We start from the raw sequence: 27,753 nt of genomic DNA, 5'->3' as shown, positions 1-27,753 counted from the left end.
ACAAGATCGTCAAGTGGTGCAAGAGCTTGCCGCTATTTAAGAATATTTCTGTGAGTATTTGTTGCAAGTTTGGCTGATTCTTTACGAGATCGAGTCGGAAATGAGGAGACCCGTAAACGAACTAAAGTCGTTGATATAGCCCGACGGATTAGCATGCTGAAGTGACAATGAAATACCGAAAAGCGCAGCGTATGACGTCCACCTACAGACGACCTTATATGGTAACACAAAGGCGCTGGATGCAAGCCGTTTACAATCCGTCAGTATTGAAATCATTGGAGGCCTATGTTCAGCAGTGGACGTCCTGTGACTGAAATGATGATGATGAGGGATAGGCAATCTGTCTCTCGACACCTATGACCCTGGGCAAATCCCCGGGGAGTCCCTCAGCGAATCCGCTCCTGGCCGCCAGCGGGATCACCGCGCAGAACTCCAGCCCGGACTTCTTGGCCGACCTGTGCAACATCGCGGACCACAGGCTGTACAAGATCGTCAAGTGGTGCAAGAGCTTGCCGCTCTTCAAGAATATATCTGTGAGTATTATTTGGTACTTAGATAGAGCAGGGATTAGCAAGGAGTAACCTCGTATTTCCAGAGAGTCTGCGTAGGGTTTCTGGAGTGGAAGCCACGTGCCAGAAAGCGCAACATGGGATGTCTACCTTCAATGTTGACAGACCTCCTCATAAAGGTAGCAGGAAGACGCATCTTAGGACGTTTCATCCGAGGAAATTTCATCTGAAGATGAATTGTCTCCCGCTGGATGCAAGCCGCTTACAACCGGTCAAAATGGAATTCATTGAGGGGTGCTTAGTGGATGTTCTTTGGCTGAAATTATGATGATGATGATGAGGGATAGGCAATCTGTCTCTCGACACCTATGACCCTGGGCAAGTCCCCGGGAGTCCCTCAGCGAACCCGCTCCTGGCCGCCAGCGGGATCACCGCGCAGAACTCCAGCCCGGACTTCTTGGCCGACCTGTGCAACATCGCGGACCACAGGCTGTACAAGATCGTCAAGTGGTGCAAGAGCTTGCCACTCTTCAAGAACATTTCTGTAAGTATTGTCTGCAGATAGAGCAGGGATTAGCTAGGAGTAACCTCTTGTCTCAAAAGAGTCGCCGTAAGGTTCTGGAGTGGAGGTCACGTGCCGGAAAGCGCAGCGTGAGACGTCCACCTACAAGGTGAACAACGACATCATAAAGGTACTCGTAGCAGGAAAGCGCTGGATGCAAGCCGCTTTCAACCGGTCAGTATGGAATTCATTGGGGGAGGCCTATGTTCAGCAGTGGACGTCCTGTGACTGAAATGATGATGATGAGAGATTGGCACACTGTATCTCGATACCTAAGACTGGGCAAATCCCCGGGGAGTCCCTCAGCGAACCCGCTCCTGGCCGCCAGCGGGATCACCGCGCAGAACTCCAGCCCGGACTTCTTGGCCGACCTGTGCAACATCGCGGACCACAGGCTGTACAAGATCGTCAAGTGGTGCAAGAGCTTGCCGCTCTTTAAGAATATTTCTGTGAGTATTATTGGCTATTTAAAGCAAATATTAGCTAGGAGTAACCTTGTATCTCCAGAAGAGTCTCCGCAAGATTCTGGAGTCGCCACGTACCGAAAGCGCAGCGTGAGTCGACCTCAAAAAAGTAGCATGAAGAGGCTGGATGCAGGCTGCTATCAACCGGTTCGTATTGAAATCATTGGAGGCCTATGTTCAGCAGTGGACGTCCTATGGCTAAAATGACGATGAGAGATTGGCAACCTGTCTCTCGATACTTTAGACTTTAAGGCAAGTCCCCGGGGAGTCCCTCAGCGAACCCGCTCCTGGCCGCCAGCGGGATCACCGCGCAGAACTCCAGCCCGGACTTCTTGGCCGACCTGTGCAACATCGCGGACCACAGGCTGTACAAGATCGTCAAGTGGTGCAAGAGCTTGCCGCTCTTCAAGAATATTTCTGTGAGTACTATTTGTCACTTAGAGCAGGGATTAGCTAGGAGTAACCTTGTATCTCCAGAAGAATCTCCGCAAGATTCTGGAGTCGCCACGTACTGCAAGCGCAACGTGAGTCGACCTCAAAAAAGTAGCATGAAGGCGCTGGATGCAGGCTGCTATCAACCGGTTCGTATTGAAATCATTGGAGGCCTATGTTCAGCAATGGACGTCCTGTGGCTGAAATGATGATGATGAGAGATTGGCACACTGTCTCTCGATACCTATGACCCTGGGCAAGTCCCCGGGAGACTTCTTGGCCGACCTGTGCAACATCGCGGACCACAGGCTGTACAAGATCGTCAAGTGGTGCAAGAGCTTGCCGCTCTTCAAAAATATTTCTGTGAGTATTATTGTCGCAATGAGGGCTATCGTTTTTATACTTAACAGTTGGCACCCCTGGCGATTGACAGGACCTTACTCTACAGTGGCGCCATCTTGATGAGTGCAAATGCGATAGTCCTCCTACCACTTTAGCGCTCACCAGTTGGTGCCACTGTCTTCGCTACTAGCAAGTGACAGGACCTTACTCTACAGTGGCGCTAACTGGTGAGCGCTAAAACGATAGCCCTCATTGACGTAGTTTAGGCAGGCCCCCCACTAGGTGGACTGACGATCTGGTGAAGGTCGCGGGAAGTACCTGGATGCGGGCAGCGCAGGACCGATCGCTGTGGAAATCCTTGGAGAACGCCTTTGTCCAGCAGTGGACGTCCTGTGACTGAAATGATGATAATGAGGGATAGGCAAACTGTCTCTCAATACCTTAGACTTAGGTAAGTCCCCTGGGAGTCCCTCAGCGAACCCGCTCCTGGCCGCCAGCGGGATCACCGCGCAGAACTCCAGCCCGGACTTCTTGGCCGACCTGTGCAACATCGCGGACCACAGGCTGTACAAGATCGTCAAGTGGTGCAAGAGCTTGCCGCTCTTCAAGAATATTTCTGTGAGTATTTGTTGCAAGTTTGGCTGATTCTTTACGAGATCGAATCGGAAATGAGGAGATCCGTAAACGAACTAAAGTCGTTGATATAGCCCGACGGATTAGCATGCTGAAGTGACAATGAAATACCGAAAAGCGCAGCGTATGACGTCCACCTACAGACGACCTTATATGGTAACAGAAAGGCGCTGGATGCAAGCCGCTTACAACCGGTCAGTATGGAAATCATTGGGGGAGGCCTATAATCAGCAGTGGACGTCCTGTGACTGAAATGATGATGACGAGAGATTGGCACACTGTATCTCGATACCTAAGACTTAGGTAAGTCCCCGGGAGTCCCTCAGCGAACCCGCTCCTGGCCGCCAGCGGGATCACCGCGCAGAACTCCAGCCCGGACTTCTTGGCCGACCTGTGCAACATCGCGGACCACAGGCTGTACAAGATCGTCAAGTGGTGCAAGAGCTTGCCGCTCTTTAAAAACATTTCTGTAAGTATTATTTGGTACTTAGATAGAGCAGGGATTAGCTAGGAGTAACCTTGTATCTCCAGAAGAGTCTCCGCAAGGTTCTGGAGTGTCCACGTACTGAAAACGCAGCGTGAGTCGACCTCAAAAAGGTTGCAGGAAGGCGCTGGATGCAAGCCGCTTACAACCGGTCAGTATGGAAATCATTGGGGGAGGCCTATAATCAGCAGTGGACGTCCTGTGACTGAAATGATGATGATGAGAGATTGGCACACTGTCTCTCGATACCTAAGACTTAGGTAAGTCCCCGGGGAGTCCCTCAGCGAACCCGCTCCTGGCCGCCAGCGGGATCACCGCGCAGAACTCCAGCCCGGACTTCTTGGCCGACCTGTGCAACATCGCGGACCACAGGCTGTACAAGATCGTCAAGTGGTGCAAGAGCTTGCCTCTATTTAAGAATATTTCTGTGAGTATTGTCTGCAGATAGAGCAGGGATTAGCTAGGAGTAACCTTGTATCTCCAGAAGAGTCTCCGCAAGATTCTGGAGTCACCACGTACTGCAAGCGCAACGTGAGTCGACCTCAAAAAAGTAGCATGAAGGCGCTGGATGCAGGCTGCTATCAACTGGTTCGTATTGAAATTATTGGAGTCTTATGTTCAGCAGTGGACGTCCTGTGACTGAAATGATGATGATGAGGGATAGGCAATCTGTCTCTCGATACCTAAGACTTAGGTAAGTCCCCTGGGAGTCCCTCAGCGAACCCGCTCCTGGCCGCCAGCGGGATCACCGCGCAGAACTCCAGCCCGGACTTCTTGGCCGACCTGTGCAACATCGCGGACCACAGGCTGTACAAGATCGTCAAGTGGTGCAAGAGCTTGCCGCTCTTCAAGAATATTTCTGTGAGTATTATTTGTCACTTAGATAGAGCAGGCAAGGTGTAACCTCGTATCTCCAGAAGAGTTTCCGCAAGGCTCTGCAGTGGAGGCTACGTGTCCGTTGGATACAGACCGCTTTCAACCGGTCAGTATTTGTTGCAAGTTTGGCTGATTCTTTTACGAGATCGAATCGGAAATCAGGAGACCCGTAAACGATCTAAAGTCGCTGATATAACTCGACGGATTAGCAAGCTGAAGTGGCAGTTGGCAGGGTACAAGTACGCAGAATTGACGGCCGATGAGCAAGCTTCTGGAGTGGAGGCCAGATACCAGAAAGCGTAGCGTGTGACGTACACCTACAAGGTAGAAGACGATCTCATAAAGGAGCAGGAAGACGCTGTATGCAAGCCGCTTACAACCGGTCAGTATGGAAATCATTAGAGGAGGCCTATGTTCAGCAGTGGATTTGGATGTCCTAAGGCTGAAATGATAATGAGGTATTGGTTATAAACTTTTTATCAACCGGTCAATATACATAGAAATGATTGGGTGAGGAATATATTTAGCAGTGGACGTCCTGTATCTGAAATGATGATGACAATGAGGAATAGGCAAGCTTTTTCTCGATACCAACGACCTTAGGGCAAGCCACAATCATCATCATCAGGTCATCTTATCTCCAATGCAGGAGGCGTCTCTCATTTACCAGGTCCATTAATAATGGTTAGCAGTAGGATGACCCTGTCATTTACCAGGTCCATTAACTACGCTTATTTATCCACAGATCGACGACCAGATCTGCCTGCTGATCAACAGCTGGTGCGAACTGCTGGTGCTTTCTTGCTGCTACCGCGGCGTGGGCACTCCTGGAGAGGTGCGCGTGGGCGGCGGCCGCGGCATCACGCTGGACCAGAGTGCCAAGTAAGTGAATATCAGCAGGTCATTGGGGCCTTAAAATATACGAGACTATTCCCACCTCTCGTTCCCGCCGCTGCAACTTCTGTGTAGACAGGATCTACAGCTTGACCGCCATAAAACCCAATCAATGCAAGTCAAGTTTGTCCCGGGGGAAAGTTAAACTGTCATTGGACCCGCAACGAAATTAATCAGAAGAACATAGGAGTTCGAAATTAAAGTTCGACCTCCCTCCATTGCAAAGCGGATGACAGGTGACAAATAAAGGTTTAATAACCTTTAAGAAAAGGTCATAGGGACCTGCTGTAACAGCTGGTGCGAACTGCTGGTGCTGTCGTGCTGCTACCGCGGCGTGGGCACTCCTGGAGAAGTGCGCGTGGGTGGAGGCCGCGGTATCACGCTGGACCAGAGTGCCAAGTAAGTGAACTATCAGCAGGTCATAGGGACCTTAAAATATACGGGACTATTCCCACCTCTCGTTCCCACCGCTGTAACTCCTGTGTAGACAGGATCTACAGCTTGACCGCCGTAAAAACCCAACCAATGAAGGTCAAGTTTGTCCCGGTGGAAAGTTAAATCATTGGACCCGCAACGAAATTAATCAGAAGAACATAGGAGGAGTTCGAAATTAAGGTTCGACCTCCCTCCATTGCAAAGCGGATGACAGGTGACAAACAAAGGTTTAATAACCTTTAAAAAAAGGTCATATTTCACCATCAATCCCTAATTTTTAAGTGACCCCTAGGGTAATACAACAATATTAATTTTGTTTTCACAGGGGTCACTTAAAAATTAGGGATTGATGGTGAAAACGGGCATTAGTCTATAAGACTCTCCACTTAGTGTCCTCTTAGTGGTCCTGTTCTACTCTGCCGGAACCACAACGCCACACTCACCTCCACCTTTTCAGTAGTTTTCAGTTATCTTGGATATATTTCGGACTCCTATAGTCTTCTGATTAAATTCGTTGCGGGCTTTAAGACAACAAGCTATCCTCTGGGACTGCTCAATCTTCATTGGTTAGGCTGTAGATCCTGACCATACAGGAGTTGCTATGGTGGAAAAGAGTGGTAGGATTAGTTACATAAACTCACCTTTATTTTTTGTTTGCAGGCTGGGCTTGACACCGTGTATAGAGAGAATGTTAAGCTTCACCGACCACTTGAGAAGACTACGAGTCGACCGATACGAATACGTTGCGCTGAAAGTCATCGTACTTCTGACGTCAGGTAAGTTATCATTTGTCTATGGATTTATAATAATGCATAGGCACTAAAGTGACCATAAAAAGGGGGTAAACCACTACAAATAGATAGATAAAGGTAGAATAAAACTTTCTCTACAGATACACCCGAACTCCGCGAATCAGAAAAAGTGCGAGCGTCGCAAGAGAAAGCGCTTGCAGCGCTTCAAGCGTACACAGCGGCGCACTCGCCTGATACTCCCGCCAAGTTTGGAGAGTTGCTCCTGCGCATACCGGAGCTACAGCGGACTTGCCAGGTGAGAATACACTATGCCAGGGATGGCGAACCTTTAAGTATCAACGTGCCACTATTCTAAAAAAATGTTTGAAGTAATCATAGACACGTGCCATTAAATTAACACCTAATGCCATCAAGTAGCACCGCTGGTGAGTTACACGACCTTACTCTACAGTGGCACTAACTGATGAGGGCAAATACGATAGCCCATAATCAAAACACATTATTTACTATTGAATTACTGAATTTGTGATTGGTGGCGTGCCCAAAATATTATGTCGCGTGCCATCATTGGCACGCGTGCCATTGGTTCGCCAACCCTGCACTATGCTATGTTGTAAACCAATATTTGTACTAAAGCCCGGTCCGTGAGCACGTAGAATTTTGTCCAATGACCCCTAGCTACCCATCCTTATCGCTCGCGCGTAATTATATTGCTGTCGCGACTGTGCGACTGGCACCCGCAGTAAGTGTGCGAGCGCGATAGCAACATAATTTACGAGCGAGCGATAAAGATGGGTAGCTTGGGGTCATTGGACAAAATTCTACGTGCTCACGGACCAGACTATACCTAAACTACTTTATACCGAGAGTCGGGATAAACTAATTAATACAATGAAACATAGATAGCGCTACATCTGTGCGTGCTGCTTTTTATCGATTGGTCCGCATACCAACAATACCGTCTCCAGAGATTTTCTTCCCAACAGCTAGTATTCTGAAAGTCTAATTCCTTTGGGACTGACATAAAGCAGTCAGGGCGAAGTTTCTTATTACTGCTACTGACTTTCTGAATAAAAACAAACTTTATTGTAGTAGTTTTAGAGTCGATATTCCAGTGTTCACGTCATGCTTTGCTCTTGTTACAGTTTTTCATGCAAGTCGGCAAAGAGATGCTCAACCCGGCGAACAAAGGTAAAGATGGGGAGGGGCCAAGCTTCAACCTCCTTATGGAACTATTAAGGGGGGACCATTGACCCCCACCCCCCACTTTTAAGGTCAAACTTCGAGCCTGTTGACAGGTTTATGAAACATATTGCTCAAGAGTAAAAATGAAATTCTAGTTTTCTACGACGATTAATCTTAGTCACGTCATTGTCATCATAGACAGAGTGTCTATCATCAACATCGCATCATCACCTAGATTTGAAATGATCATTTAAGGACGTCGCACATTTATCAACCCGGAAAGGGATCGTAATCGTATCAACTCGAGACGGTGAGTATTCTTTGTATGAAACTCCATACTGCAACGCACTTATAACGTAAACGCCTCGCCTCGCAACTGACAGCGCGCGAAAGGCGATGACAGCTCCCGAAAGGCGATACGGAGTTGATCCCTTTCCGAGTTGTTAAGTCTGCTATGAGCTTTATTGATGAAATTGTGTCATATTGTACTCAGATTTGGATTATAGGTGAACGAATACTCGTCTAATTCGGGGATGAAAAAATAATCGTTGGGAACAAACTTGTTTATGGTAGCTTGCAATTTTTGCTATTTTATCTCGTATTTTAAGGATGAATTTGGCGAGTATATTCCAACATTTATTTTTATTGTATTCTCTGTGTGTTTGGCATTAAAAATATTATAATACTCATCACAGAAATGCATTAAAACTGATAATAATGGCGACAATCATTATTGCATTAAAAATAATTTAAAAATCATTATTTGTTTCGGCCTTTATACAAGACTGTGTAAATATCATTACATTCGCTTTATATTAGTAAATATATCGTGCCAATGTAGTTTATGTAACATATACAATTTAAATGCATTTATTTTTCGATCCATTTTACAGTTGCTCTCCAAACTATTTAGATTATATTTTGGACTCTTTACTCGATACAGTATCTCTATTTTTATGTAATTTTTATATTACTTGTACATAATAAAGATAATACTCCTTTACTAATAAAACTGTACATATTTTATACACCTACTCAGGGGTTAGTACATTTTTTCATAAAAATAGGTTTTATTTTGATGTACTTATGAATTTGAGTTAAACGATATTTATTTACAAAACAAGTAGGAATAGGTGCTAAGACAGAAACTATACAATTGGCACACAAATATAAAGTAAGGCACAGAGGCTATGGTTATTACAACTATTCTTTTAAAAATAGTTTGACAGATTTGCTTGGAAGTGGCGCCCTCTGTTCAGTTAATCAGAAAAATTGTTTGACACTCAACAATTTAGCTTCTAGTTAAAATAATTCACGTATATTTTTATTAGTAACGGGGTAGGGCTTTTCGGTGATATTTATGTAAATGTTGCACTGCCATTATTCTTTTATACTGTAATATTTATATTTTAAGGCCAAGGGAACAATTAATGATTAGGACGATGCCTGAATGCATACCTACTTTGTGTATAAATAGATAAATACCTGAATCATGTACGTAAATAACATTTTATCTAACAAGTACGTACGTTATAAATTACTGACTCAATTAGTGTTTTTGTTCTATAAATGGCCCTGGTTAAAATAATTCATAAAAAATATTGCTGGCAAGGTGTAAATTATTTAACAGAAAAAATACAACAATGTTATGAATTATATTCATAGGTCTGTTTATAAAGACAATCTTATAGCAAACACTGACAGGCTCAGTTCTTGGACTTATTATTGATAATTTCGCTGTGGTAAAACATGCTGAGAAAATACATAATGTAAATATCTAAAAATACGCAGTTTATTCAAATTCAAGTGAAAAAAATATATGGAGTATAAAAATATTTATTTCTTAAAAAAAATACAATATTCAGTAGCTCATTCTTGGTGTTAAATGGCCAATTTGAATGCTGTCATTTCACAGACATTTCACTGAAAAACAGGTCAGTGAGTTTAAAAATATAAGCAAATCCTATATTTTTCAACACTTTGCTCTACTATTTAAAAGACGTTGATATTTTCATGATTATTTATTGTAATTATGTGTGTAAAATGCTCTGTTTCATAGGGGCTGAATTGTAATCATTGCCATTTTGTTAAGTTACTTAATAGCTAGATTAATGTAGTTTTTGTATCTTAGTTCGTAAGAAATTGCCGAGAGTTTAACTCTCACGCTGTACGTACTTTATTTACTTCTAAATATTTTAAATTTCTTATTTTCTTGACACTTATTTCTTCTTTATAAATTATACATATTTTTAAAATTTTCTAATGAATTTCTTCACGTAGACTAGAAATATTTTTGTTTTTTATATTTTTATTTCTCGGTGCAATACATAGCATAAAGTTTTTGGTATTATATTGTAATTTTCGGCTTCGTTTGTCTGTAGGTTTATCTTTTCTTTATGCTATGCTTTTGCACTATAGAGTTTAAAAGAAAAACTATTTTTGAATAGTTAAAACCAGTCGTACACTGCCGTTGTAAAAATATAACGTTGCTATGAGCATCTGTATAATGTTGCAATACTTTTTGTTTTATGAAAAAAATATTCTCATTTATGCGTAGCTAAGATTAGTGCATTAGTTTAGAACTAGTTAAAATATTTTAGGCGTAAAAATTTCGGGAGTTGCCTTAACGTGGAACGTTTCATGAAAATTTGGTCAAAAATTCGGCAATTGCTTTCATAATTTACTGTATAGCATAAGATTTGTAAATTGTATTTTTTTTTACAGAAAAAATGTGCCAATATTTTTTTAATTAAATTTTCAAACTAATAATACCAGATTAAATCAAATCAATGCAAGACAGAGACTGTAAACCAAGACGTATGTGACTTATGTAAGGGTCCAGATTGACCAGAGTGATTAACAATTTAAGCATGCATTTTTTGTTACATGAACTTTTTTAATTCGATGGATAATTCTAAAATACTGAACTGACTGAGAACTATCAAATATTTCATATTTATTGCTTTATCTTTTCACGTGCGCTTACGCAGGCAATTTGGTAGTGGTCACCACTAATTAATTGACATATGAGCTGTCAAAACGCAATTTCCCCATGTATTTTGTATGGTAATAACGTCATGCGTCATTGTTAAAATGAATTAAAAAAATAAGTTTTAAGGACTAAAATTAAGTTTTTAAAAAAAAGTTGTTTTACAGAACTTCTCTCCCTAATTAAGTAGTAAAAAGTACATAATATTATGTCAATTGACCGGTGGTGTCCACTAGCTTTTGTAAAGCTTAGAGCCGCCGGCGGCTTTTTGTAGTGCTATCGACGTTATAAGACTTGACAAAGTTGTCCTTATAGAATGATAATGTAATTTAAAGGGCACAAGTACTTGATTTCTAGTTGTAATTGTAAGACACTTGTGTATAATGTTTAGGGAATGTTGAATAATTGTTTCTGAAACAAAGTGCCACAAAAAAAGGAATTGTATCAACTTTACTTTTTATTTTATTTTACTATGATTTTTTTTTTATCTGGATGAACTAAAAATTGTAAATTCTACGTGTTTTGCGTAAAAACACTTATTTTTATTTTTTTTAATGAAAAAACAATAATAAAAAATAAAGAAAGTTGATATAATTCACGATTGAGATTTTTATGTGATTGTAATTTGCAATTCGCAACATTTTGCCAATACATAGTTATTGTATAATTTGGCATCTATGATAGTTTAAACTCTTTACTGAACTGATAATTTAAGATGCTAGCCGTAAGATATTTTTGTATTCAGTAAAGCAGTATGTGTGGCAACAGATGATTGTAAATCCGAATAATTTTTATATTAAAAATTAAGAGGAACGTAAGAATGGTATCACGTCCAATAATTTGTAATTTGTATTTTTGTTATAATCTATAATAAGTATTATAGTGATATATTATTCTTTTATTTTGTAGATTATGAAAAGATTTTTTTTTCTATATATAGAGCAAAAAATAAATACAACTTTGACTTAATATCTGTTTTTCCATTATTTCCTAACCTTAGTTCTTTGTCTTTTATCTTGTATATGAAAATCAAAGCTTTTTGATTCCCCACGATAGATTAAAATCATAACACATAATAAATACAAAGTCTTGACGTACGCAAATTATATCAAAGTTAATCGTTTACACATTAATTACGATGTTGCAACAGTTAGTTAATCCGATTATCATTATCTACTAAAGGACGCCCCTAAGTACAAATGCTGGGACGAAACTCTTGTTCAATGCATTTTTACGCTATAACAAACAATATCCCGTGGTCTTAACTCCATAAGCCTAAGCCATAAGCTTAAAATTCAATACATTTTTGCAGAATGGCACGTTGAAGCTTTTAGAAAAGCGTAAATCTATCACAAAAGAATCCAAAAATAGGCATAATTTAGGAATTATGACCTAAATTCCCGAGACATTTACGCACCCGCACAGGGTTACCTATGTGAGTGCGACAAACGTAACATCGAATTTTGTTTCTTCGAAAACCTTTCTGCGAAGTTATTATACTGCGACGCCTTGTTATATCGATGCCTTGTTACTGCGATGTTACGTTACATCGAAAAACTTTACTGCGAACGATTTTACTGCGAAGCCTTCCTTATTTGACTTAGCAGATAGATAAAAAAAATGAAATTACATACATACATAGAATAAAGTGGGCGGTACAAAATTATAGATGAAATAAGATTATAAATACATTACATTTTATTTACTTATTACATATATTTAACAGTTACATCCTTGATTAAATAACATAAGAATATAAATATAAATAAATTATAAAATACGACTATAAAATCGTTCGCAGTAAAGTTTTTCGATGTAACGTAACATCGCAGTAACAAGGCATCGATATAACAAGGTGTCGCAGTATAGTAACTTCGCAGAAAGGTTTTCGAATAAACAAAATTCGATGTAACGTTTGTGGCACTCACGTAGGTAACCCTAGAGGGGGGAGGAGGGGGGGGGGGGAGGGGAATATGTATGAGGTCTCACAGTGATCACGGACGCATAGGGTACACATTTCATGAACGAATCACAGAGCTCTTCAACGCTGTGCGTTTGATTTGCTGCTTCGCAAACATCGTTTGCGAATACGGGCATTAGACTGATTGGTTCTTCAAAACAAACAAAGCAGCTTTATAATAATTAAAACAATTGAGTCAATTTAACTTTAATACTATGGCTCTTACGCATCCTACGATACAAACATATTTACAAACATTCTTATCCATTTACTATATTAATATGAATTAAAATTACGCTTTATGGTATCTGATTAATAATCAAATCATATCAATTAATTAAACCGATAAAGCCTATGCAGTCAGTATTGTTATTACGTTATTGAAAATCCTTTTCCATCCTAATTGATACTTATCTCTTGATATGAAGGGTAAAAGGCCGATATAGGTTACTAACTGTGCCCGCGGCTTCGTACGCGTGAAAATTGTTTGAGTAAGTTTTCCCGCTTTCACAACATTTTTATTGTTGCTCTGCCTTCTTCGATAAATGGGCTACATCCTATACAAAAATATTTTTTCAAATCGTACCAGTGGTCCTGAAATTAGCGCGTTAAATGAAAACAAACAAAATCTTCAGCTTTAATATTAGCATAGATATGGGACTCCCTTCGAAAATAATCAACTGAAAACCATGAAAACCTCTGGTCTCGTAAGGGGGCGTCCATAAATTACGTGAGACAATTTTGGCTATTTTTAAACCCCCCCGCCCCCCTTTGTGAGATTTGGTGAGATTTTGCCTGACCCCCTCCCCCACCCCAAAATCTCACGTGATATTAAGAAAAATCCGAAATTTAATAGTTTTGGAGTAATATAACTGAGAAATTTTTTTTTGTGTGCTTTAACGTTGTCGCTAACGAGTGCATCAAAAAGATCTATAAAGTTAAAGATTTTAGTTCTTGAAAGTATCTGCTAGGGACGCTGTACAATCATCATACATTTAATGTATGTCATTTTTTACGCAGTCGCTAGCGGATGACGATCGTGTAAAGTCGCACTAAGCCCACTGATTACGAATAGATCCGAAAAACACGTGTAGTGACAGCGGTTAGTACTAGGGTCACATTGTTTTTTTACAGAAGTACCTAGTCTAATTGTTCCTTTCTACAAAATCTCTAATAATCTAGCAAAATCGATTTTGATAAAAAAAGAACTTGTTTTATAATTTTCTTAATTTCGTCATTTATTCTGCATTTTAGTATTCACACATGCAGACGGAAGCATTTTTTTTAGTTTTATTTGTTTAGACTGTATAGAATAAAATGACATTATCATCATACAAATATCATTTTTTAGTTCCGTATGGCTGTCTGTCTTTCCGAGGTTTTGCTTGGAAACTATTGGCACTAGGGAGCTGTAATTTTGTAGAGGTATGTATATTAATCATGCCGACAAAACGGTAGAATAAAATTAAAAAAAAAAAAAATTTTAGGGTAGCTCCCCTACATGTTAAGTGGGGATGATTTTTTTTTCGTCTTCTACCCCATCGTGTGGGGTATCGTTGGATAGGTCTTTTAAAATGGCTTAGGGGTTTCTAAGACCATTTTTCGATTAAGGGATCCGTTTGCAAAATGTTAAAGTTTAAAGTGCCAATTTTTGTCCAAGTAGGGCATCCCCCCCGCTAAAAACTAAACTGTTGGCTTGATAAATCTGGAAAAATTCAAGATTATAGTGCTTTTTATGAACTTTCAAGGAAAACTATAGCGGTTAAGATAGATCAGTTAGTTCAAGAGTAATAGTCGTTTTACTCATGTATTATAAAATTTCATACCTAATAAAAATTCCTTAGAAGAAAATATTAAAAGTGACTTTAGATGAAGTAATTGCTTACTTCTGAAATATATTGTGATAACGACGGACAACTACGGAACCCTACACTGCGCGTGGCACGACACGCACTTGGCCAATTTTTTTACTTAAGATTTAACCCAGTTTTTTGGCAAACTATTTCTTGTGGAAAAAATACGTGATATTTCCCGAGACCCCCCCTCTCCCCCACGTGAGATTTGGTGAGGTTTTTGTTGACCCCCTCCCCCCCCTAAAAGCCTCACGTAATTTATGGACGCCCCCTAAGTGGTGGAGACATAATTACTACATGGGTTGTGTTTGTTCGCCAAAAAAAGGGGCATAATTAAGTAGAGCCACCGATAATAACCGATTTATGATTTGTATTTTATAAAAATACGGTCCTGTAATTTCTTTGTTAAGATTATTTCTAGTTTTACAAGAGTCGACCTTTCCCCTTCGCCCCACACTGCTGCCCTTTTCGTAAGTATTTTTAACTCCACCCTATAGCAGACCGGTGCGGGTAAATTGCTGAAAGTACAGGGTTCTGGGTTCAGTATTTTAATGTCTATAACTTTTTATAGAGATCATTCATCTCTTTCGTACCTAGGTAGGTGTAAATGTATATCTTCATCACCTGAAGCTATCCACGAAAACCCACTGATTGCGATATGGAAATACCATTTGACGGAAAACCAATTACCTATTCAATTAGCCAAAACTTAATTTAATAGATCAACTTCATTGATACATGACAACGCATTTAGATAATCAATTAGTTAAAAATTATGATAAGGATGGCGTTATTTATATGAGGTGATTGTTTGAACTACGCCTGTGTTGTGAGGACCCTGGTTAGGTGAAGATGTTGCGGTTGATTCTGGTCTCGTGTGTGGTGGGGGCAGCCCTGGCTACTCCTGCAGTGGTCAGGTCCAAGGAGGAGATCGAAGCCTTCAGGCACTTCTTGGAAAGCACTCAGAATGGTGAGCGAATTTAAAATAATATTGTCTATTAAGTAGCTTTTGCCCCTTTTCTTTTTCCTATTGTCTTCGCCCATGTGAAATTCAGTTTGTCATAGATCGTTATAATTTACAGCTTTTAAGTTACACTATTTTGACTTTTAAACAATAATACCTACTTTGTTAATACTGTCAAGTTTCTTCAAAAGCTGAAAGTTAAAGTTAGATGAAAAACGACGTAAATACGTGATAGCGTGTCAAGCCAAGTTCAAGTAACATTACTATTTTACCAGGCTATGCCGCTGAAACTAAAATCACATCAACTTAAAAAGCTCTGCAACTCTAGCTCTAGAATCACCAAACAATACAACTAACTCTTAGGGCCCTCGCCCACGGCAACGTTTAAGAAACGCGCGACAGCATTGCTACTAACGCGCGTTAGTCGCATTTGCATCACACTGCAGAAGTGATGCCAACACGCTACTAACGCGCTACAGCAGCGCGACTGCATCGCTACAAAAAGTCGCCGTGGGCGAGGGCCCTTAGCACTATAAAGGACTCTGTTTATTCTCTTTTGTTTATTCTTTATTATCCTAATTCTCTAGAGGAGGGCCACCGATTCCTCAAATCGTCTCCGATGGCGAACGCCGAAGAGAACAGCGGCAAGTACCAGGGAGACATTCTGCTCGACGACTTCATCATCAAGGATATGCTGATGCAGTACGCCATGGGAAGGAACGCGTACACCTGGCCGAACACCAAGTGGCCGAAGAACGAGGTCGTTTGGGAGTTCGGAGAGGGCGAGTTTGGTGAGTACCTTATCTTAATACTCTTTTCAGGGTTACGAGGTTTTGTTACCTGACGTCCACTTTGCGCTGGAGAGAAGTCGAATCTTAACTTCGAACTTCTCAGGGCCGTCTTTAACCTACAAGGGGCCCTGAGCACTTAAGGATAGGGGGCTCTTATCATCTGGAAAAAGGTCTTTTGAGCAGACGGGGGCCCCCTCGGCCGCGGGGCCTCAGTAGGAAAGAGGGGCCTGCTCCTCTTAGGTTCTTCGGATTAATTTTGTTGCGGGTTTAATGAGAGTTATAACATTCCCCGGGAAAAACTTAACCTTCACTGGTTGTGTTTTTGTTGGCGGTCAAGCTGTAGAAGCGGTGGGAATAGTTCCGTAACTGCCTAGTGTAGGTACGGTCGCCCCGGGTACCAACCCATGCTACGCCGCCACTGCCCGTTGTCCATTCTATAAACGAAATTAGGCAAAGGTGTGCGACGTACTTCAGTATCAGAATTTAACGTTCATCAGAGTAGGAATTGAAAAAGTGCGCATTGTCCATTTAAAATTATGTTCAGGGGTATGAAAACGTCACAATAACTGAAATGTCACATACATTCGTAGGTATTTTAAAATACTGAAATGTCACAATTACGTTTGAACCTGAAAAAGGACTATGACATTATTGTGACGAAATCATGACAATAAAAATTAAATTAATTAGATTTTAAACAGATATTTATTTTATCAGTAATTAAACTAATTAGACATGAGGTCGTTTGTCTTATCGTCGGGTTTTTATTGATTGTTTTGATAATCAGATTGAGAATGATGGGCTAGTTTTGTTTTTATTATTATTATATTATGTAACAAAATTGTAGCTACTAAAAGTCAGGAGTTTCGATTCCATACCTGAATTAAGGACTTAAGTACAAGGCACTTTCAAGTTACTTCAAAGTCTATGTTTGGTTTTGTAAAAGTTTCGATTGATTCCAGAATCCAGATTCGGGTACATTTGTATCAATGAAATATGAACAGTTAGCTCTATCTGGTACATTTAAACTAATAAATACTTTCAGGACCCCTGCAGCAGGAAGCTATTCTCGAAGGTATCAGGGACATCGAAAGGCACACCTGCGTCAAGTTCCGCTACCGTGAGCCTGAAGACACCGTTTTCGTGAGAGTTACCGTAAGTAGTTTATGATATTAAGATTAACGACTAACAAAGATAAATAGAATACCTACCTACTATGTGTAGGTACAAATACATAAATAACCATGACTCCGTCAAGTTTGAATGAATTTGCCCCGTCTAGAATTCCTCTGAATTCCAGAAAATGTATTAAAACTATTCCGGAGGGAGTTGCATGGTACGCGGACCACCAAGCCAGAGACGGCTGTAAAAGAGTCAGAAAATAAGAGTAGACAAAAAAAGGTTGTCTACTAAAGTTACTCTACATTATTCGTGACAGCTTATTATAATCATTCTTCAGCTAATGTTTGAGTGTTATCGGTACACGCTAAATTATCAATGAGTGCACACGCACACTACAATAATGACGCTCCGATTGCTCGGATCAAACTCCCAACACCCCGCGCTTTCCTCGACTAAAAATTAGTGGGGTGCGTCTTCGTGGATTAAACGATCTACACCAGGACGCTGATCTTCTGCGGACACCTTATTTGTTCCATCAAGCTCACGCGCATATTCTCATGGTTATCTCCTCTCTCCTTTAGGGTGGAGCTGGTGGCTGCTTCGCCCACGTCGGCTACTGGGAGCAGCGAGGCGTCCACACCCTCAACCTGGCCCGCAACTTCCCTGGAGTGTCCTGCTTCCGCCACGCCACCATCGTCCACGAGTGGATGCATATCCTGGGCTTCCTTCACATGCAGTCCACTTACGACAGGGACAACTACGTCAAGATTGTCGAGGAGAACCTCATTGCTGGTAAGACTGCTACACCACCTGTTATAGTCTTCAAGGGTACTCTGTTATGTAGTTTCAGGTCTGTCACCATCGCTCCTGGCATCTGGCTTTGGATGAGAGAGATGGCAACATTCGAAACTTCTTTCAGAGTAAAGGTCATGGCAGACTTATCTACTCGGAAAAGGATCAACACGGTATCGCTTTTCAGTGTGCGTTGCAGTATAGAGTTTCATACAAAGAACTGACCTAAGTAAATGAAAAAGTGTTATTAGACTTAGTTCACTTCACAATGTGAAACGAGCGCAACCCCCAATGGACAACTGTATGATGCAGGTTAAAGGGAATCCGATGTTTATTAAAACAGTCTCGTCTAATTTTCTGAGTCGATTTAATTTGTCTTTAATTAAGATTTAGTCAGAGACGTATTCAGCACTCAGTACGATGATGTTATTGACAGATTCTATGATATTTTCTTAGGAACTGAGCACAACTTCGACATTTACGCGTCGGACTTGGTCGACAACCTGGGTGTGGAGTACGACTACGTGAGCTGCCTGCACTACGGGCCTTACGCGTTCAGCAACAACGGAGAGAAGACCATAGTCGCTTTGCAGGTCAGTTTCCAAATAAGGAACACAAAAGAACACATTTTGGTCATAAGGTGCACAGCTCAACTAAATAACACTCGTAAGCTACGGAGCTCACTCAACTACTCGAAATACCTACTTAAAACAGTAAATTAATCTGAATGCCATTGGTATAAGAAGGCGCCGACTCTGGTTGAGACTATAATAGACTATGCACAGAATGTCCAACTGTGACGACGACCCAGTAGGCCTAGGATGTGCGTCGCAATAAGCGTTTATCACGCCATTTTATCGATTTTACGCGACAAGCCCATACATTAGTCGTATAAAATCATCGATAAGATTTATCACGGCGCGCATCACAGCCCGGCTGGTCGATAAAATTGATCCATGATGTTCTTGGTGTTCAGTACTGTTTAGACCACAGAATTGGTTTATGTTACTGTTCTGCTTAGTGCATAGAGAGGAGAGGAGACATCACAGTCACAGTGGTACAACGTTAAGAAGTATTTTTGAAACACAGTTTCAGGGATTTAAACCTCACAGGCTCGTAAAGCAAAAGCAATTTAGTTCGACCAATGTTTTAGAAGAGAATGTTTTTCATAATTTTCATTTATTACAGGAACATGAAGGAGTGATGGGCCAGCGCGAGTACATCACAGACAAGGACTGGCTGCGCATCAACAGGCACTACGAGTGTCCCCATGCCTGGGACTGAGAACTTTCCTAAATTAACTAGTTATTTTTGTACCGACTGACAATAAAAACAATTATTTGATATAATTCTTGTTTTATTAATTAGAAAATATGGTGTTTTCGTTAACTAAGTTTCGTAGGATATGGACTTTTCTAGATCGCAAATGGAAACTACGCACTAAATGTCATTGTGTTGTCGGCCATTTGGTGTAGTGGTTCAGAACGGACTACTATGCCGAGAGGTCCCGGAAAATCCTAAAATTTTCTTTTATTTTCATAGCGGGCCCAATCCTGGAACCAACTAACCTAGTTGGTTCCAGGGGAAAGCTATCATTGGTTGGGTTTTTATTGGCGGTCATGCTGAAGACTCTGGCTACATATAATTTGCTTAGACTGGCTTTTTACCTAAAAACTAGCCACTAGGAGATAAAGGAACAAATATCTTAGGGAACAGTTTCGTCCTTTATCGCTTTGAGTGATGGAGATAGTGAATAGTGAAGCTTTCGAATTGGATAAAAATTAAACATATTCTTGATGAAACATAATCGTAAGTACGTCGCCAATATGTTTTGTTCGGCAGATGTGAACTGAGTGCAGGGATTTTTGGATAGCTTCCTACCACCACTTCGGGACAACACATCGGCTGGCTGGTGCTAAGAAAAAGTGTCGGAAGAAACTCAGTCACTTTTATGAACCTTTAAGGGGATTTCCAGCGTCTAGCTATTTAAACCATTGTAAGAAGGGACTCTAATTGGGACTCTAACGTTATTTTCAGAGTTTTATTATGAACATTAAAAGCAAAAACAAATGGAGTGGAATATTTTTTTATTCAGACAGAAATCCTAACATTACACCTGGTCATTATCTTCGAGCAGTTCCAGTTCATCAGCGAACTTGTTGTCTGCGGAAATCTCAACCACCTGTCCGTCTTCCATTACGTAGTTGGTGGTCCGGGCCTTCATCTCAGCGGCGGCGCTCCAAGCCCCGGGACAGTTGTAGTGCCGGGCCAGACGCCAGATGTCGAGCCCAGTCACCATGTGGGTCTGACCTAATACGCCGCCGTAATGCTGGAATATTTCGAACAATAAGATACAGGAAAGAAAACACTACAATTTACTTGAAGATAATGGTAATGTAACGGAAAACGCAGCGTGGGACGTCCACCCACAAGGTGGACCGACAACATCGTAAAGGTAGCAGGAAGGCGCTGGACACAGGCCGCTACCAACCGGGCAACATGGAAAGCATTGGGGGAGGCCTATCTATGTTCAGCAGTAGACGTCCTATGGCTGAGATGATGATGATGATGATGATGAATGGTAATGGATGATTAGGGCGAAGGGTTTGTGGTGACTTTCCACCAAGCCTGCGTCCCTCGCGCAGCGGAGCAGTGAGCATGCGCCGAACTTTCGTTCGTTCAGATTGGACCTGGCCCAATTTCATAAGCGGGAGCGGGTTGCTCCGAAATCTGAGGTGGGGGTCCAAGTTAAGATTGTGGTTGACAGTCACCACAGGTTTTTGATATTGTGCATGTGCATGCCTCTTAAAATCTATCAGGATTAGGTGTTTTGATATAGCTTAAGTATGAATAAAATTTAAGATGATAATGACATTTTGAAGAATCAACAAAGAAACTGCTAAGATTGTAATGATCTGACTGAACTATCAAAAAATGTAGAATAATTTAAAACAATTTAGCTTTTTCTGGGCACCAAAAGCTTTTACTGCTCTTACATCTGCTTAGCTGTACCAATTTATCTGCCTGTAAATCGTGCAACTTCCATACCTCCACAGGGAAAATATTTATTAATTTTCTGCTTACCCTAGTAGTGGAAAGAGTGGGGCGTCCATTACTGCTGAAGAAGTGGGTTCCGTAGTGCATGCAGCTGCTGTACTCGTAAGGTAGACCCAAGTTTGAGGTAATGTCGTTCCCGTAGCGGTCGAAGTTGTGTTCCATGCCTGTGAAACGTTTTAATTCAAGTAAATAAGGAACTTAAATATTCCTAATCCATAATATGGAACCGTTTAAAAGTCTATTCACGCATACAGTCAAGCCACAGTTTCGCTCAGTTGCAGCATCAGTGCTTCAGTATTGCGTCAATGATTCAAGAACTGAGTACTGACATATCAGTATTTCGCCCTTTAGACGTCCGTGACTGCCCGCAGTCAAGTGCCCGTCCGTAACTGAACGGAAAGAACACGTTGACGGAACTGTGATTGTGGCTTCACGGATAAGTAATATTATTAAGTGTGAATGAGTGTAACCCCGCTACTCGCCTAGATACTTATTTACCTTTTTATTTACGTGGAAAAAATGCATAAAACTGTATACCCGCCGCTGTGGTCATGGCGACGGGTTATGTTGGGCTCTCCCCGCCAGAAGGGCGGAGCCTACCCACTAAAATAACCACGAATGTCCATGTCTCTGAGCATAGAGGAAGTACCGGTGTAGCGACGCCTTGACCTGATTTCCGCCTATGTCTAGTTTGTCCACGGTTGCACACCCTTCTTTTGACCACGAGGACATCTTTTTGTGGCGCTATTGCGCTCTCCACCATCCTGTAGAGTTAACTTAAATAAGTACCTACCTAACTCTATAATTTACTTCATCTGATTACTCTATTTGCCGTACCTCTTTCAATGTTCTCCCAGTGGATCCTGACGTAGTTGTACCTATTGTAGGTGGACTGCATGTGGAAGAAGCCGAGCACATGATACCACTCGTGCACGATGACGACCCAGTTGAAGCAGCCCCAGCCTGGCTGCGCTCGAGCCAAGTTCAACGTGTGGATGCCCCTGTTTTGGTGGAAGCCCACGCTAGCGTAGCAACCAGTGGGCCTTCCCTGTGAAATATTCCAAACGCATTAGCAGTCAAGGCTTAATTATTGACTAACGCCCGTATTCACAAACGATGCTTGCTTAAGTGAAGCAGCAAATCGAACGCACAGCGTTGAATAGAGCTCTGTGATTGGTTCGTGTGTTATCCTGAGCGTCCACGCGATCTGTGAGACCTCATAGTAATGTTTGTGTATACGAGCGTTATTTACTGGATGGGCGAAGAAAGTTAGGTGCGTTCTCAGCTCGAACATCTAGTATAACATGCCATCTCCCAAAACGTAGAGTTTTAGCCTTGTTAAGATTATACGAATAATTTGACTTCATTGTTACATTCGAGGCCACCGTGTGTAGCTTGACGTACTGTCGTCCGTACTTACAGTGAGCCTGACGAAGTTACGGTCGTTGTTGTTCCTGACTCGGAACCGCACGCACGTGCGCTCCTGGAGCAGGTTGATGGTCTGGATGATGTACCTTTGCTGATCCAAGTCTGAAAAAATAAAAATGTGTAAGAAAGACGACACATCTAAATTTAATAAATTTAGTGAAATTTTAAATTACGAAAAAAAAAACTTAGATAAAATGATCATTATCATCATCAAGATAGCCACAGGACGTCCGCTGCTGAACATTGGCCAATAATTTTATGATTGGTCGGTTGATACCTCCTCGGAGCGTCTCCGTGCAACCTTTATGAGGTCGTCTATCCACCTTGTGGCCATGATTACTTGATCGCTAAAAAGTGCATGCACTCACTGAATTCATTGGCTCCAAACTCATATACGACGGTGTTGCTCGGCCAACGGCTGTTAGGTCTGATGTACGCCATGCGGCCCTCGTCGTCTCCAGTGGCGTAGTTGTCCACCAAATCTTCGATCAGGTCATCGTCCAGGAAGATGTCACCTTCGAACTTGCCGCTGTTCTCCCAGGAGTTTGACTGGGGGTGGGCTTCCATGCGGTCCTCGAGGGTCAAGCCATCGTCTGTAAGAATTTGATGATAGGTACTTCTGCTTCTAATTGGCATTAATTATCTTTTCGTTAGTCTAAACATTGCTATCAGAGATAGAGATAGGAAAATATTATTCAATTACGGATACGCCTTTGTTTCAGGATATTTTTATCTAATTTTACCATTTTTTAACTAAGTATTTCTTTCGTGTTGCGTGTCTACTTTGTGGGTAAAAGCTAGGATGATTTTGTGATCCTAAAAACAACAATGGGGCTAGTTCCGATATGGAAACGGAAGTCATATTTTTTTTATGCAAGACAAGGCAGGTATTTGACCGCAGTCGCACCTGATGTTAAGTGCACGAGATGCAGTCTACGATGCAGTAGGTATAGGTAAGTAGTGTGAGACGGTCGACTGTGATGATCCAAGTTGCTGTACCAGCCAACCTTTGTTTACAAGATCTCCCGATTCTATTGCCACAAACTGTACCTACCTTCTCTGGTCTTCTCCAGGATCGTCTTGTACTCCTCGATCTCTGCCCTTGTCTGAGCACCCTGGGGCCAGCAGCCACCAGCGTCAGCAAACACGACAGAGCCAGGAGCCTGATCATTGTGTCGTTTGGTGGATTTTAGCTCAACACCTTATTTATAAGGCGGCGAGATTGCATTTGTTATACCTAATTAATTGTTAATCCGATTAAATATGGCAAGGGACTGATAATTCAAATTATTGTTATTTTTATAAATATAATAATGTCAGTTTATTGAAGTGTCTGTTTGTGATTAGGTACTTATACAGCACAGCAAGGCACATAGCGTAGAAGTACATATAAAGTTTTCAGAATGAATTACGTTGAATAGACTTTTTTCAGCACAGGTGCGTGTATAAGCACCGCAGATAAAATACAAGTTTAATAATTTATTTAAAATACTTATTGTTACTTCTTATCTAATGACAATTTGTAAACCTACCTTCCTTTTCTGGTCCTGTGCGCACGTTTTGTAGAGATTAGTTAACACCAGCAGCCTTCGGGAATTGAGTTGGTGCAATTGAGCTGGGGTGGTGAAATGCTACCCATCAAAAGTGCTGCATCTTCCATAATCAGGGATTGTTCTAGGAATCCAGAGATTCTTGCAAGTATTCAGCCTGAAAGACAGAGTCAGGAACCAAAACAAAAGTGTATCGCGGCGAGTTTGCATTTTACAATATCTTATCAATATCTGTTATGTACCTACTTTGACTAATTATTTTTGCAAAGGATAAAGCTAATTCATTATTTTTATCTATCAAAATAAACAAATAAAATAATAAAGTGTTTGTCTGTGATTTTGTACTTATTTGGTTAGTCATTTTTCATTAACATTGGGTTTTGTTTGGTACCTAGGTACTTACTTATTTTACAGGTAAATATCTAAGGTAATACTCGTATTTCAGTTTTTATATTTTTTATTTTACCATTTTATTGGTTTTCATTAAACCGAAAAAATATTTATTACCGTTATTTAAAACGAGTACGGAATCCTATACATCAATGAAACTTGATTGTTAATAATCATTAAGTTATGCAGTCAGGGTCGGGAATGCACTCTCACACTGAATTTACATAAGAAACTAATTATTATCTACTAAAAGGTACACTTACTCAACGCAGGTTTTTCTGTGTATTTTTTTATTTGTTATTTTATTGGAATCAATCTGCCGTCTGCCGCTGGACTGAGGCGACTATTAGCCCAAATTCACCGGTTAATGGGGTTTGGATCCGAGGAACGCTGCACTGGTTCGAACCCGGCGCCGCTGCTGGACCTAATGGTGGACTGGTGGATATTTTGCTTAGCACGAGGAGTTAGCGGGACTATTAGTAATTTGTGTCATACGAATGTACTGGCATACACATAAGATACAAATTGTTATAAAACATTCCTTAAAAAATATTGGAATTTGTAGTTCAAAAATAGACGACCTTATTACGAACTAGATAATTAGATTGCACACTATTCAGCCTGACGTACTTATCATCCTCAACGAACACTTAAAATCTTTTTATTAGTTTTTACACTTTCACATTTAGCGCCCGAAATGGCAGCAAAAAAATGACACCATTCCCGTCGGGTTGTTCAAAAGGGCGCAAATAAAATATTATTTACAAAACACACAATCTTCTTTTTAAACTCCCCGAGGAGCGCCCTCTGTGTTACCACGTGGCTGCGCGCGCGCTTTGATCGCTACCGAACGCGCGTCGTAAATTTTGTCAGGACAAATTTCGACTCTTTGAAATAACGGAGCGCCCAGCCGATGATTTGATCAGATTTATTGCGTTTAAATTGAGAATTAACCGCAACGATGTTTGGGTTTTGATAGGTTAGGGACTTGATACATGATGTTTCACTTTATGGCAAAGAATCTAGGTACTGATATTATTAGATAAATTTAAGTAGTCATACTTTTATACTATGTTTTTGTTGTATTTCTTAGTATTTCTGTTGTATTAGTTAGTACTTGTTTCCGTTTAGTTGTTATTGTTAAGTTAGAACAAGAGCGAAAATTGCTTTGATAAATATAGAGGGAATCCCGGACTAATCCATGTCTTTATTATTGTGTTTGGCGCCCTTAAAAGTCTTATTCATGCTAGTTATAAACATCAGTTCAAAGGAAGTTTGCAAAGATCAGGTGAGAAAAGAAAAACATGGGTTAATAGGTCATTATTATTGAACTCCAGCGTTTATTCTTCCTCATTCTCTTCGATCAGCTCGTATTCATCAGCGAACTTGTTGTCAGCCGGCACCTCCACCACTTTTCCATCTTCCATCGCGTAGTTGGTGGTCCGTGCCTTCATCTCGGCGGCGGCGCTCCAAGCTCCGGGACAGTTGTAGTGGCGTTGCAGGCGCCAGATGTCGAAGCCCGTCACGACTGAGGTCTGGCCTAATACTCCTCCGTAGTGCTGCAAGAAGAAGAATAGCCTGTTAAAAAGTGGGTAGGGGTCCTCCTTTGCTGATTATTTAGTAATTATTGGATCTCTTATGTGTTTTAATGGGATGATGTGCCTACCACGGGACTTTTCCCACCTCTCTTTCCCACCTTTGTAGCCAGGATGCTTGACCGCCAATAAAAACCCAACCAGTGAAGGTCAAGTCTATTTTGCCTACTAGCTCTTTATATTAGGTAGTTATTATTAGAAATTTAGAATTGTGTGTTGCTCATGTTTTGTAATTTGTTTTGCATCTTAAATAGAAATTAAAATGAAGAGCCGTACATCTTGGCCTGCAATCCACGTTAGAGAATAGATAATAAACAAAATAATGTTTCATTTAATACATAAATGGCGCTAAAGAAACATACAGACAGACGACCGGTGCTATTTCATAACCAAGTTCTTACCCTGGTGGTAGAAATAGTGGGGCGCCCATTGGCACTGAAGAAGTGGGTTCCGTAGTGCATGCAGCTGCTGTACTCGTAAGGAAGTCCCAAGTTGGAAACGATGCTGTTATCATAACGGTCGAAGGCAAAGGCGTACCCTGTAAAAATCATAGTAAATCAATTCAAGATAAAGCAATTTTTCCAAATTCTGGCTACGTTATAGGTCGCGCAGCAGTTGAAGCGAACGCGTAGGTACTCACACTGATGTATCTAATATTTTAATACAGAACACAAATAGGTATTTATTTATATTCAAGTTCAAATATCGAATACACTAGCTAGCTTTTTGAAAGTCTGCAAGAGTCACAGAAAGCGTTTTTCAGTCAGACTACGCAAAATTTTATTTATAGATACAACTCTTGCTGCGCGACCTAAGTTAGTATAATAATGCTACTTTATTTTCAAAGGCACCTCTCTCGATGTTCTCCCAGTGGATCCGGACGTAGTCGTCCCTATTGTAGGTGGACTGCATGTGGAAGAATCCAAGCAAGTGGTACCACTCGTGGACGATGACGACCCAGTTCAAGCAGCCTTGGCCAGGCTGGTCACGTGCTACATTCATCGTATGAATGCCCCTGTTTTGGTCGAAGCCGACGCTGGCGTAGCAACCAGTTGGCCTTCCCTGTAGGTTTAAGATTATTGTGTTTTAATATTGTCTTTTTAGACAAGGAACCAGCCGTTTGACAGCTTGACTGCATCAAGGTGTGAAACCCCTGAGTTCTTTAACTGTCTTTAGCTCAAAGGATGGCCGCTAAGGGCTGAGCGAATCGTATGTGACAGAGAGGAGGAGCTTCGTGTCCGTTTTCACCATCAATCCCTAATTTTTAAGTGACCCCTATGAAAACAAAATTCCTGTTAACTACCATAAGGGTCACTTCAAAATTAGGGCATCGGACTTTCTAACAAGAGCCAATACAAGAGAACAACGATCAAAGAAATGCGATTCAACTGATTTTTTTGATTTTGTAACTTATTTCACTTACGGTCAGCCTGACGAAGTTGCGGTCAGCAGCGGTCCTGACGCGAAATCGGACGCAGGTTCTTTGCTGGAGTGTGTCGATGGTGGTTAGGATCCATCTTTGTTGATCCAAGGCTGTAAATGGTTTAGGTTCAATTCTTATAGTAACAGAATTAACAGACATCTTTCATCATACTTAGATGCCTCTCTCGAGTTATATTGTGATTAAAAGCTTCAATAATATAGGCAGATGACTGGTAAGGAAGCCCATCCAGTAAATAAGACTGTTAGCAAGT

The 27,753-nt window shown here is 41.2% G+C and overlaps 4 protein-coding genes across 4 annotated transcripts in view; 2 read left to right on the top strand and 2 right to left on the bottom strand.

The window, feature by feature from the left end:
* Positions 1–11,526, top strand: part of LOC135080079 (nuclear hormone receptor FTZ-F1 beta) — a 44,293-nt gene extending 32,767 nt beyond the window's left edge. The window contains exons 14-17 of the mRNA XM_063974759.1: positions 5,048–5,184; positions 6,292–6,407; positions 6,524–6,678; positions 7,529–11,526. Of these exons, the coding sequence (XP_063830829.1) occupies positions 5,048–5,184; positions 6,292–6,407; positions 6,524–6,678; positions 7,529–7,636 (516 nt within the window). The 3' untranslated portion in view covers positions 7,637–11,526. The remainder of the gene's footprint in view (positions 1–5,047; positions 5,185–6,291; positions 6,408–6,523; positions 6,679–7,528) is intronic.
* Positions 11,527–15,172: 3,646 nt separating this feature from the next.
* LOC135079835 (astacin-like metalloprotease toxin 5) lies at positions 15,173–19,388 on the top strand. Its single transcript, XM_063974453.1, has 6 exons — positions 15,173–15,340; positions 15,922–16,125; positions 17,171–17,280; positions 17,829–18,039; positions 18,496–18,632; positions 19,228–19,388. The coding sequence occupies exons 1-6, from the start codon at positions 15,223–15,225 to the stop codon at positions 19,321–19,323; spliced, it is 876 nt and encodes a 291-aa protein (XP_063830523.1). The 5' UTR covers positions 15,173–15,222; the 3' UTR covers positions 19,324–19,388.
* Positions 19,389–20,109: 721 nt separating this feature from the next.
* On the bottom strand, positions 20,110–23,710 carry LOC135086113 (low choriolytic enzyme-like). Its single transcript, XM_063980914.1, is given in 7 exon segments — positions 20,110–20,368; positions 21,124–21,260; positions 21,934–22,144; positions 22,517–22,626; positions 22,893–23,117; positions 23,579–23,629; positions 23,632–23,710. Coding segments are annotated over 7 exon segments (1,017 nt in total). The 5' UTR covers positions 23,696–23,710; the 3' UTR covers positions 20,110–20,149.
* A 2,063-nt stretch (positions 23,711–25,773) lies between these two features.
* On the bottom strand, positions 25,774–27,641 carry LOC135078211 (zinc metalloproteinase nas-13-like). The gene is made up of 4 exons (XM_063972800.1): positions 27,483–27,641; positions 26,911–27,121; positions 26,461–26,597; positions 25,774–26,023 (listed from the first exon to the last, which is right to left on the bottom strand). Exons 1-4 carry the CDS (start codon positions 27,639–27,641, stop codon positions 25,805–25,807), a joined length of 726 nt encoding a protein of 241 aa, XP_063828870.1. The 3' UTR covers positions 25,774–25,804.
* Positions 27,642–27,753: the final 112 nt, after the last annotated feature.

This window comes from Ostrinia nubilalis, chromosome 2 (genome assembly GCF_963855985.1).
Source record: "Ostrinia nubilalis chromosome 2, ilOstNubi1.1, whole genome shotgun sequence".
Taxonomy (NCBI): Eukaryota; Metazoa; Arthropoda; class Insecta; order Lepidoptera; family Crambidae; genus Ostrinia; species Ostrinia nubilalis.
Note: the sequence above shows the minus strand (reverse complement) of the source record. Positions and strands in the feature narration are given on the sequence as shown.

What these genes read in the sequence shown, in the direction of transcription:
- LOC135078211 (XM_063972800.1), bottom strand. Translation starts at nt 27,641, where the DNA reads ATGTCTGTTAATTCTGTTACTATAAGAATTGAACCTAAACCATTTACA. An exon ending in GCAACTTCGTCAGGCTGACC is followed by an intron (nt 27,122 to 27,482) that starts GTAAGTGAAATA and finishes TTAAACCTACAG; the next exon opens with GGAAGGCCAACTGGTTGCTA. An exon ending in CCACTATTTCTACCACCAGG is followed by an intron (nt 26,024 to 26,460) that starts GTAAGAACTTGG and finishes TTCTTCTTGCAG; the next exon opens with CACTACGGAGGAGTATTAGG.
- LOC135079835 (XM_063974453.1), top strand. Translation starts at nt 15,223, where the DNA reads ATGTTGCGGTTGATTCTGGTCTCGTGTGTGGTGGGGGCAGCCCTGGCT. An exon ending in GTTCGGAGAGGGCGAGTTTG is followed by an intron (nt 16,126 to 17,170) that starts GTGAGTACCTTA and finishes AAATACTTTCAG; the next exon opens with GACCCCTGCAGCAGGAAGCT. An exon ending in CGAGGAGAACCTCATTGCTG is followed by an intron (nt 18,040 to 18,495) that starts GTAAGACTGCTA and finishes ATATTTTCTTAG; the next exon opens with GAACTGAGCACAACTTCGAC.